This window comes from Fusarium musae, chromosome 2 (genome assembly GCF_019915245.1).
Source record: "Fusarium musae strain F31 chromosome 2, whole genome shotgun sequence".
Lineage (NCBI taxonomy): Eukaryota > Fungi > Ascomycota > Sordariomycetes > Hypocreales > Nectriaceae > Fusarium > Fusarium musae.
Genome location: NC_058388.1, coordinates 1,885,519 through 1,897,837, shown reverse-complemented (window position 1 = coordinate 1,897,837; position 12,319 = coordinate 1,885,519). Strand labels below are relative to the sequence as shown.

The 12,319-nt window shown below is 47.5% G+C and overlaps 3 protein-coding genes across 3 annotated transcripts; 2 read left to right on the top strand and 1 right to left on the bottom strand.

Annotated features, from left to right (window-relative positions):
• Window positions 1-1,621: 1,621 nt before the first annotated feature.
• Window positions 1,622-3,596, top strand: J7337_002533 (uncharacterized protein; the record flags this gene model as incomplete). The annotated part of the gene is made up of 2 exons (XM_044820260.1): window positions 1,622-1,791; window positions 1,853-3,596. The coding sequence occupies 2 exons, from the start codon at window positions 1,622-1,624 to the stop codon at window positions 3,594-3,596; spliced, it is 1,914 nt and encodes a 637-aa protein (XP_044684560.1).
• Window positions 3,597-3,767: 171 nt separating this feature from the next.
• On the bottom strand, window positions 3,768-4,349 carry J7337_002532 (uncharacterized protein; the record flags this gene model as incomplete). The annotated part of the gene is made up of 1 exon (XM_044820259.1): window positions 3,768-4,349. One exon carries the CDS (start codon window positions 4,347-4,349, stop codon window positions 3,768-3,770), a length of 582 nt encoding a protein of 193 aa, XP_044684559.1.
• Window positions 4,350-5,298: 949 nt separating this feature from the next.
• Window positions 5,299-6,174, top strand: J7337_002531 (uncharacterized protein; the record flags this gene model as incomplete). The annotated part of the gene is made up of 2 exons (XM_044820258.1): window positions 5,299-5,648; window positions 5,703-6,174. 2 exons carry the CDS (start codon window positions 5,299-5,301, stop codon window positions 6,172-6,174), a joined length of 822 nt encoding a protein of 273 aa, XP_044684558.1.
• Window positions 6,175-12,319: the final 6,145 nt, after the last annotated feature.

Below are 12,319 nucleotides of genomic sequence, written 5' to 3'. Positions count from 1 at the left end.
TTGTCCATTGCCGCCGTTCTCAATAGTCGACGGGGCACTCGTTAGACACGCCAATACCATAGAACTTGAGCCGCATCAGCACTCAGCACTGAGCTAATACTTGCTGTTTATGGGAAATGAATGCTAATTCAAATATTGCCTGCATGTGTAAGACCCGCAGATGTACTGTATCTACTGTTAAAATTCATCACGGCTAGCTTGGTATTTTACAAGTTACTGCAAGCCTTACACTTAGATACAGTAGAACGATACTGTATAGGCGTATAATCTTCATAGAGGTAAAAGGAGGCTTTTCTGAGCATCTTTATATATCTTAATTTATTAGCATTAGCTTTGCTCGGTCAGCTAGGTTACCTTATCTACAACAGCTTAGCCATTAAGTTAGTCGTGATGAATATCAGTAGTAGATACGGTACACTTCCAGATCCGTTGCTAACTAAGTTGATCAAGATGCTACGTGCTAATACCTGGTACAATTACATAGTCGTCTTGAATTGGACTTGTAGACGAAGAAAACAATGGAAACTTGAGCCACGCGAATGCTCAAGCGATTGTGCTGCAAGTGAGACACGGGATACGTATGTGAGAGTTGGGGCTCAGGGATAAGACATTTGTGTCTCACCTACAGCTGAAAGTCCTTAACATCGCCCACGAGCTGTATTATGGCTGCCGTGACGACTCCCTTGAGAAGGGATGGGCTCTTTCTTCAGCGAATGGATAACTACACAACCACGATCTCTAAATGTAGGTTCCGCCCTGTCCGCCTAGAATGGTCTTGGCACTCACCAAAGGAAGACTATTGGCGAGACTATTGATAAACCGAACTCTTTGCACTGGAGACGTAATTGTAGGTCTGGCTAATGTCTCACCGTGTACAGAGGACGTCTCACGGTCTCATTTTTCCGATCATGCCTGTGTAGTCACTGCGCTTTACCAAATGCTAATTTTAATGGTGAAGTGGCCGATATTGCATGTGCTCGTTGTCTAATTCCGGGATATTGTTTACCGATTCCATTACTGCCTGGTTGACAAGATGCAATCGAACAATAACCTCTGCCGTAGCGAATTCAGTTAAAATCTTAGCATAGACATTAGACTTAATATGGGGGGTATTGATTGGCAGGCAAAATAGCTGAAGATCTCTCCTTTGAGTAGCTAAACAATAAACAGGTAGACAATTGATAGTCTTTCCGATTAATGTGAAGCTGCATGGGTTTATGTCAAGACTCATCTGAGTATGTCTTATTCTTGATGTTCGGTCACATTACTCCGTACCTTTAAGTTACTGCAAGAGCAGCAAAGTTATTTAACTCTATTTGGAACCTGTGTCTGCTTTGAAGGACTTCATAAAGCATCGCAACTTGCGTTAGTAAACGAACTAAACATATGGTTGGAAAATGTTGCCATAATGCGTAGCTAATTAATGTGCTCTTTCTGATTGTCCCAAACATTAGATACCTAAGTTAGCTGAGTGTCCTGACTGGCCATAAAGCTGGTGGCTGGGGTCTGACAAGTGTTGACATCATGACTTTTCGACTAAGAAGTACATCTGAAAGTGATATGCCAAACTTCTCAATGATCTCGGCTTCCTATTGCGACAGTATTGCATCAAATTTTGAAGATGGCAAAACCTCGTGTGGTTTATTGGTTCCGAACAGATTTGCGACTTCACGATTCACCTGCTCTCAAAGCGGCCCTCGACCTTGATCCAGCTGTTCTTTGGCCCATCTTTACGTGGGATCCGCATTACGTATACCGAGCAAGAGGAGGCCTCAATAGATGGCAGTTTCTGTAAGAAAGAGAGAGAGAGAAAAGTTGCTCCTTGATCTGAAGTTATTCTGACGAAGTAAAGCCTGGATTGCCAGAATGACCTCTCCCAGTCTATTTCACAGGTGAACCCTAAGTCAAAACTCTTTGTTCTCAGAGAAGCACCACAGACTCTGTTTCCAAAGCTCTTCAAGGCATGGAAGGTCACCCACTTGGTTTTCGAAAAAGACACAGACAGTTATGGTCGCGAGAGAGATAGCGTTGTCGTTCAGGCGGCTAAAGATGCCGGTGTCGAAGTCCTTGTCCGTTCAGGCAGGACGTTATGGGATAGTGACCAGATAGTCGAGAAGCATGGCGGAAAGCCAACAATGTCTATCACGCAGCTTCAAACCGCCGGGAGCAAGCTTGGTGAGATCCGGAAACCCATTCCTGCTCCCAAACATCTTCCAGATCCAGGAGACATGCCTGTCAACTTTGAGCAGGACGAACCGAATACCAAACCAGATTTCAATGCAGGGTTTCGGACCGAAGGAGATAAATCTTATACCAGGATAGCAGGGCCAAACGATGACTTTGCCATTGAAACAATGGAGGAACTGGGCTTCCCACCAGCGACCACACCCCATCGTGGAGGAGAAACACTGGCATTGAAAGAACTAAACAAGTTGATTGCAGATGAGAAATACACTGCAACTTTTCAGAAACCCAAAACGAATCCAGCTCAATTCGAGCCACAAGCTACCACTCTCCTCTCGCCATATTTGCACTTCGGGGCGCTTTCTGTGCGTTTGTTCTATTGGCGAGTAAGGGAAATCGTCGATTCGTATGGAAAGGGTGCTTCAACCCCCCCAGAAAGCCTTCTTGGCCAACTACTCTTCAGAGACATGTACTTCGCTGCTCAAGCTGCTTTGGGTTATGTCTTCTCGCAGACGGCGAACAATCCGTATTGTCGTTTCATTCCCTGGCACTTGCCCTCTAAGAGAGATTCAGAAACGGGACTTATTACTGGAGAGTATCACATTGACTCCGAGGAGGCAGATATCTGGTTCAGAAGATGGAGAGTTGGAATGACCGGGTTCCCCTGGATAGATGCTTTAATGAGACAGCTAAAAGACGAAGGCTGGATCCATCACCTGGGACGGCATGCGGTTGCCTGCTTTCTGACAAGGGGCGGTTGCTATATTGACTGGGAGCGAGGTTGCGAGGTCTTCGAGGAATGGCTCATAGACCATGAGCCGGCTTGCAATGCTGGCAACTGGCAGTGGTTGTCTTGCACGGCCTTCTTTTCACAGTACTTCCGCTGCTATAGCCCGATAGCCTTTGGCCAGAAGTGGGACAAGGAAGGAATTTTCATCCGTCGTTATGTGCCAGAGCTCAAAAACATGGACTCCAAGTACATCTATGAACCGTGGAAAGCCCCCCTCCCGGATCAGAAGAAGGCAGGTGTCCGCATAAAGGGCGATGGATTGAACAGTATTGAGGAGGGAACATATCCAAAACCAATGTTTGACTTTGCAAAAAGACGTGATGTGTGCATCTCTGCTATGAAGACTGCATATCAGGTTGGCCTTCATGGGAATGATGGCCAGGCGCTTGATGGAACCTGGCGCAAACTGTTTCCTACCGACCGTGGGGAGATTCAAGGCGATATTGAGAGTGATGGTGACGAGCACGCTGGTTATGGAGACGATGAAGGGGGTCGTGAAGATAATGAGGCGAAGGAGAAAGGCGAAGGAATAAAGTCTATCGAAAATGGGGATCGAGCAATGAGTAAACGGAGCAGTAGACGGCACAGCAGCGAGAATACCACAAAAAGGCAGAAGACATGAGCGTCGATACCGTCTAGGTTATATAAGACAGAAGGGGGTTGTTCGAGACCGTAACGTCAGTTCCTTGATATACACTACAGAGGCGCTCAAATTGTTATTCCGATATGACATAATGAAATTTACGAGGCTTGGGGCAACCTCCGTGTCTTACCTTGATGTATATCCAGGACATTAAAACTTAGCACCTGGGTCTGCCAGTCTCGACCACTCCAAACCCCATAGATGGTGGTTCTTCTTCAGTTCGACATCCGTCTCCTTGGCTTCTCTCTCAAATTCCACTTCGGCCAGCTGTGAGAACAAATCATGCTTGCCCTTGACAGCATCTGTGTACAATCGTTGACGTGTCATCTCAGCATCGCTTGATCGAAGCAACTGGTCAAGCTCAGCGTCTGCTTCTGGGTCTCCTAGCAACTCAAGTGTTATCTTTGCCTCATGCGCTCTCCCAAGCTTGGCATAAGTCTTTGCGAGACATATCAGACACTTCCGCTTCCACTCAAAGACTCCATCGTCAACGTTGAGGGCCTGGTTTAACATCGCAACTGCTTCGTGATATTTTCCATCTTGGAACAGGTATTCGCCATAGACTGTAAGAGCATTGCAGTTCTTCGCTTCAGCTACAAGCTTCATGAACCGATTTTCAGCATTTGCGAATGCAGTTGTTTTCCGCCATGATCCACTGGCGAAAAGCTGGCTCGCCAGGGAGACGACCGCAGGAATATAGTCGAGTTCTGAAGCCGAAGCCCACAATGCCATCGAGAATGAACTGTGGGCTTTCGTTCTCCGGAGCAACCATAATAAGCATGCCATCTCATGTGCAACCTCGACTGGGATCTGATTCTCTGCACGTTGTTAGTGGGCCCTTAGATGCTCTTCCGAGGGGAACTTGCCAGAGAGGTTGGCACTAGAAGGAAGTGCCCCGTTTCTTATGGCATTTGAAAACCTTGATGCATATTCGTAATATTCGTCTGGTCTGAGAGTACCAACTTGATTCTCGGACGCTCGCATAGCCAGTTCGAAGTCCATAGGTGAAATTTGACTGAGGTCAAAATCAGTCTGGTTGCTAGAGCTTGGCTGAACTTTAACAAGCTTGGGCGCCCGAGGAGGTGGACGAAGAGGTTTCCTTGCGCCTTTAGGAGCAGAATATGAGCGAGTCTGACACCTAATCAAATTGCTCGAGGCGCTCAGGGTAGCATGATGAGTTGACTGTGCGACAAGTCCACCTGGTAATGTAAAGTCACCACGTAGCAATTGGTAGACATTACTAGGTTTTATAGGAAGCTTTGCAGTCGACATATTTTGGGTCAGGTACTCAATAAATAAGAGACAATCTGGCTACCTATTATACCAAAAGAATCCTTTTCGCCAGTAGTCGCATGTAGTAGGTGAGTGAAGTGAGATTCTGCCACTACTTAATGTGTGGGGCGCCAGTGTCCAATCATATCTTGCATTGGTGAAATGCCCGTCAAAAAACCCATCCCAAACTGAATTTTCATACATCTTGAAGAGCTTCATCAACAACATTTTACAAACAAATTCAGCTCAGGGTGCTAAATTCATACTCACTGAAAAGCTTGAAGTATTGTAATACCGCATTGTCTTGATTTCTGACATTTTATTTTCCTGCAGCTGAAGAGCATCAGCATCACAAGTCACATTTCTTTACATTTGCCACAAGCTGTTCATCAGCTACAAATACTCGAAGATGGCACCTCAAACGCGCAAGAGAAACTACAACCAGAATGCAACGAAAAATACATCTATGGAGAAACCGACACCGGAAGAAAAGCGCAAGCTGCCTGTAAGAGCCAAAGACGGTGACTCCAGTGACGGTGCAATGCCAACTTTAACGGAATTAAAGGGCACCAAGGTGATCTTTGGAGACGACGACAATGACAACCCGGCGCCTCCCCCTGTGTTGGTCCCAAAACCTGCTGCGCAGGTAGAGGAAGATGAGGATGGTAGTGACGATGAAGCGCCTGAGGCCGTATCAACTTCTAAAATGGCGTCTGATATCAAGAAATCCAACCAAGCAGCTCAGAAAGCAGCACAGGAGTGAGTTCGCCGGTCTTATTAATTCATATTTTGGACTCTCTAACCTGCGCCCAGGGAAGCTGCTGCACAGAAGCGCAAGCGTCGGGAAAGGGATGGTTTTTTCAAGCAACAAGCTGAAGAGCGCAAAAAGTTGGAGGAGCAAGAGAAGGCCGGGACAAATGAAGAAGCGTCCGTTGAAGAGGGGCCGGCGCAGTCGCTCATACAACGAAGCAAAGCAGAGAACGCGGTGAACCTGTTACCCGCCGAGTTTTTGGCAGATTCCAGCGAGGATGAGGCTGATGAGATTAACGATCAACCAGAGGAACGTCCAAGGAAACGCCGTGTTGCCACTGTCGAAAGAAGCCTGGCCCGCCAGGAAAGGGGACCTAGGGATGAGCGGGTAGGGTCAACTGTCTACCGCGTTGCTAAAAAGACGGATGAGAGGATGGCACCTAAGTTGAAGAAGCATGCAAAGAGCTCTAAAGATATTCTCTTGAAGAGAAACAGAAGTGTCACGAAGCAACGGCCTGGTTTCTTCGTCCGGTAGAGGAATAATCAGGTATCATTTCTTTGTCACTTCAGCTCAATACCATACTACCACAGCCAGGAGTCATTCTGCTCAAAACACTACAGTCGTCTATTTCAGAACTAGCGATTCATTTACTTGTTCTCTACCGGCAGTAGTCACGACATGTCCATCAATAATATAAAGCATAGTTCTCAAACGAATCGTTGTCTTTGATTGCCATACCATCGAGATCTACAGTTTTACATGTATTCGAATATCACTTTGCTCGGCGAAACAGGTATCCGTACTATCGCTAACAGTCATTGTAACAAGGCGAACCCCATACATCGTCTGATACCATTTGCCTCGAAATGCTTAATGCCTGGACCATGGCCATAGTGCGAATTCTAATACGAGACCTGCGAGCCAAAGCCAGGGCTGCATTGAAGTAATATCTTTCATTAAACTGTAACTAACCAACATGTGGACACTTGATGAGCTTGGCCGACAAGGTCAAGACGTCTATGCTTGGTATGTACAGTCACAATCTACATACATCTGGACCAAAACGGCGTATGGGTTAGATCGACATACCTATGGAGTACCTAAATTGGAGATATCTAGGTAGGCATGCTTGTGCTCAGTTACCCACAGGTTGTTACTGCCCGATTTGCGCGAAGTATTTGGATCGGCAAGCGAGATTTTGGGTATGCGAGGTACGCGACATCTGTGATACCCAATACAACTGGTACATTGGTGTCGGCACTGAATCGAACACACCTTCGACGAAGGTATAACAGAGAATAACTATAGCATCCGCCGCAGTGCCGTTGACACTAACTCAATACAGGCACGCTGATTGCATTGAGACACTGACCATTCCGAAGCAGATTGGGGTGATATCGGGATCTTTCGACAAATCAGCTTAGTATCTTGTCCTGTCATCCGAACCCAGTACCTGGCGAGTGGGCTGCATCTCAGGCACGGAAGGGAACGATTCGATCAAGTCCAGCAAGTCTCAGCCAGGCGGTCCAAATGAGTTGACTCTCCGCACGAGAGTGGAGTGAAATGGCACATCTTCAGTGGAAACGCTACATCTGGCGAAGCGCTCGAGGCACTTTGTTTAAAGGCCCTGGTCCATGTCTGCTCCTTCGGAATTGGGAGATATGCTCAAGTAGCGTCCCTACCGGGGAAGAAGGGATGAAACGTTGAAGGTCAGAAACATGCGGTAAATGCAGACGTTGAGTTTCGATAGCGATGATGGGAGGATGAACTACCGCAGAGAAAGAGCGCAACCGATACGACATGAAATGTGAACCAGTGGCCTTCAAGTTGCGCGATGTGGCATCATATATGTTTGCTTCTCGCCGGTTGCCCATCACAGCTCCTGCAGGTCCTACACCTGGTCACTCGCTTCCCAAAGGAACCTTGGGGATGTACGGAGTACGGAGTACTGTGGAAGAAACACCTGATGGGTCCGAGGCAATAGTTTCAATGTCCCTGCACTTAAAGCATATAATACGGCACATATAGCCTCTTCATTCAGCACGACTAAGCCCAAGAGTAGTTCTGGACGAGGCGACGTTGACGACTGCAATACGACGCAGAATAGTGACCTTCGCCTCTTAGGCGAGTGAAAGCAGGGCGGGTCATCAAAACATAATATTTTGTGTTTCTCACTAGGATTGTGAACATAATTAAAGTTTGATACAATTGTGATGCTTTCCCAGCATGGATTTACCCTGTGGTCGTGCATATATAAACTGAGGAGTGATTCGCAGCTAATGTTTTACATGTGTACTGAAAATCATTGACATTGATTTACTTACCCGCTCTCTCGTGTAGTAGGTCTGATGGGTTCGGGAGATCGACGCGAATTATTTCAGCGTACTGAGTCATGTCTTCAGAAATCCAGCAATTTGCCCATTTTCACACCAGTTGGTCATGTTCAGAAATCCATGGAAGAAGACTTCGACCAGTCAAGAGCTCAACTGATATTGGCTAGTTTGTTTCTGGACTAACCCCAGACCGGGAACACAGCAGGCAGTTGGCCACGTGGGAGAAACGTGACAGCAACTGTCATGTACCTACCTTAGTAGGTAGGTACCTAGGTAGCAAGACTACGGTGCCCACATGCAGGTAGGTTTGATACGGAGAGTTACCATTCATAATAGCTGCCAAGTTCGAACATATAAGTATTGGTAGAACTGAGAGAGATATATAGAATATAACAGAACAAGAAATCAGGTTGAAAAGGGGGAGGATGAAGACATCAGCCGTCCTTACGGAGTAGAGAAGTCCTCATTGTTGCCCTTGACTGGACACAGTACATGTATGTGCGTGACGGCAAAAGCAAACGCTTCCCGCGAATCGAATCTACAGACGAGATAGCATGCCAGGCTGAAAGAGGAGCCGAGAGCTGTAGGGCATTCCGAGCACGATTTGCGATTTGTTCCTCTGCGAGCTAGCCAAGCCACAAGCAGGCAGGCCGCTATGGGCACAGGCGCAAGGGGTCCGTGCCAAAATCAATGCCAATGCCAAGCACCTATCTAAAGATCACGAGTCGTTGGAAAACGATCTGAAGGGCTGTGTGGCGTTTTAGTTGGGTCCAGGCGATATGGTTGCCCGACTTGTAAACTTCGAGAACGATGATTTTCTGCAAGGGGCTTCTGTCGTGAGCAACTGTACAATTAGAAAAGGTCGGAGTTGGTTCCGTTGTGTTGTGTTGTGCTTATTGCAATGGATATGCCACCATAAGAGCATTGATGACCCACGATACCTGAAATCCATCTCATTATTAACGGTGAGCTGATTATTGCCATTTATGCCAGATTCCAGACTCGCATGGTTCACCGGGCTTTGTTGATGTACTGCCTCGTCCTGTCCAGAGTCACGAATGGCTTCTGTTGTTTGCTTGTAGTATTTCATCCAGCTGAAGAAGGCTGCAGGATGAGCCTTTCTGTATGGGGGAATAAAAGAGGGCAACTCATCCTTGGCCTTGGAACACGGGCTGCCGCTGATGATCTCACAATGAATCAGCTGAATCGCGGTTGTCTGAAAAAGCATCCACCGTTACTTTGAGCCGGAGTCCTCTGTAAGGGATGTGTCAACCCCAGGGTCCAGCCCATCCCCTCCCTTCTGCCTCATCCCTCAGCAGTTTCCTGTGACAAGCTAGACAAGTTGCTCGTCCTTGTCCACTAACTTATTAGCTCGTGTCTGCATGTTCCAGTTGGCTGTCGCACCGACCGGTTCGCCCCATCCCAGCAGTCAGCAACCCATCAACACCATCAATTAACTTACCTTATGTAGGTAGCTTATTAGCGGATAGAAAATTCGGTGGAAGCACCATCGAAGCGCGCTAACCTGTAGATACATCCATATGCAAGCCAATATGATATGATGCTGTGATCTCATGCCTGACCGCCATTGTAATTCGGTACATAACCTAACCATTCAGTACATATCTCTAAATTGACGACTTTGCGGTTGGCATGATCAGCAACACAAAAATCAATTTCCGTACATACTATGTATATATTCCTGCGACCAACCCCATGCTGTGGATCATCTGCCCTTAGAGTGTACCTACCTAGGCGAGATCAAACCGTACCGGGTATCATAAAGAATCCGCATTTACGGCTCGCGTCTCGTAGGATCTAAAGCCAAAGCCGTGGGAAAACAGCACTGAATAAAGGCGGGATGATGATTGGGGTGAACAAGACCATATCATCATCACTATGGAAGCATTTCCTAGATAAGGTACGCGGGACCGCAGCGTCGAGTGAAGCTTTCCCATATCTAGATTTCGGGGTGGGAAGCGGAGGATTGTCATTGATGGCGCCATGTCCCTTTGCGAATCAAAGTTAGTAGGGGTTAGTTCTGATGTATTTTGAGCAAGGCCTCCATCATTGCGTTTTCTCTGAGACTGGGCTACAGTCACTGTCTTTCGGTCATTGCAGCATCACTGTCCTATTTATTACTTGTTACTCCATAGTCAGGAGGTGGTTGAGTGTCAATGTTGAGGCTTCTGCACTCGTAGCATCTTGTCATGTGTAGTCTGCAATGCCCCTTGGTCAGAGGCCTACGATTCCAAACCCCCTCACTGATACTGTACTATGTTTTAGGCCTTTCTTCAACACCAGGATTGAGGTTCCTCGAAGAATGCTGCAGGCACTTATCCGTCGCGGATAGCTGCCGGGGGATCCCCATCCAATCAAACGGCTGGATTGAGACTCAGCATGGGTAACCCTGACGGGCAACATTCAAGGGATGCAAGACAACGTTATCAAGGTTAACAGAAGGACGCTGTCTCCAACCCGCAACGTCAACGCCACGATGGTAACACCTTCACAGCTGGCAGGAATCTCCCCCATAGCCTTGAGAAACTTTTCTTCGTTCCCTTCAGCCTATCTCCGTGACGTGGTGGTGGTGACGTAACAGCACCAGCAGGCCTGATTTGAAGCTCAAGGCCTTCTAGAAGCCCAGCCACCAGCCACAAGCCACCAGCAGAGCTGAGGATCGTTTCCTATGTGTCTCGGAATACGTGCGTTTCATAATAGAAACGAACTTCTCCGTTACGAAGAAATGGTGGCATTCTGAAACACACAAGGCATGACTTCGTTTTGTTCTGTCATGTTTGCCCCCATCTTGCAGTTGTGTGCGACTGTTTCGGTAGACCTGCACCAACTCGGATTTCGTCAGTCAACTTCCCGTCTACCCTGTCTTTGATACATTGTACATACACAAGTCATAGACTGTATCGCTTGTGGCTACGTTCCGAATTAGTCGAAGAGTCTGGCGAAACCCCGCAGGGGTGCAAGTCCAACGAACCTGAGGGGTTTATGATGATTCTCGAATACCCTTGCTTGACTGACTACCATACAGTGTGCATTGTGGTTATCAATTTGTTTCTCTTCCTACAGACGTACACCCCTGGCCTTGAACCTGTCTCCTCGAAGTCATACCCATTGATGCAGGCTCTCAGACTCTGTGCTCAGTATTTTATTCTCCAAATTTGGCCAGCCTACATAGTAGTTCACCAGTTTCAAGTCGCTCGTTTGTATCAAGTGTTGTTCGTTTGCCGTGTTATAGTCATCGCAAATTGTCAGTAAATTGTTTCATGCTGCACTGCCATTCTACACGGAATCAGTTGCCAACTTCTCACTTGAGTGAGCATATGCTGCGGAGACTCCAGTCTCCGGTATTAAATTGAGTTCCAGATGGATTATTGTATGCCGAGTGACTACCTTATGACATACCGGGGCCGAATACCTGCAGACTCGAAGAATTTTGACATATGAATGAAAGCCCTGTGTGATTTCGCGATGCTGTACCTATTTGACCATGGTAGCTTGGCTTGCCAATCAGACTGATGTTGCTAGGCCATGCTACCTACATCCCGGCTCACACGGCCTTGGTGAAGTGAACGCAAGTGCATGTAGAACAGTAAGGTAAACGCTGGTTCTCGACGTTGACTGCACGTAAACCTCCTGTCTATGGCAGGTACGTTATGGATGAAGACATTCGCATGTGGAGAAGCAAGTGAGACAGCATATGACCTAGGGTCTGGCAAAGAGACCCGATGCTCGTGCGCGTGCCCTCCTGACTTACACCATGATGTTGAACTTGGAGATTTGCTAATTCGACCGTGAGTTTAACGGCGATCATCAGCTTGACCAAGCCACGTGAATCAAGTACCGCCCGAGTTGATTTTCAGGACCCCTGAGTTGTGCCCCTGGTAGCTCTGGTGGAAGGTGTCTTCAGATCTGGATGCGATTGATGTCCCTACCTAAAGGGACATCAATTGCACTGACTGCGCGGTGGTACCAGGCTAGAGTCAAGCAGCGCGGATAGGCACATCAGTGATCTCCGCTCCCATAGGAAGGTGGCTTCCCTGGATGGGGCAAGTCCCTCGCTAGGTAGCCTGGATAACCAAACGCTTGGATGGAGCTCAGGCCCCGACAGAGCCCATGCCCTCGCGGTTTTCAGGAAGGCCCTTGATTTTTGGATACGATACCGACCGAGTCGAAATTCTCTGAAGGCTCGAGTCAAGAGACCCTACGAGTGGAGTTGACCTGTAAGGGAAGCTCGTTTCTTTCCTTAAAGCTCACAGCTCCATGAATTTTGACCCTTGGACATATTGTATAGCAGTTATGGTTAGCCCGCCTCATCGGCAGGCTCCCTC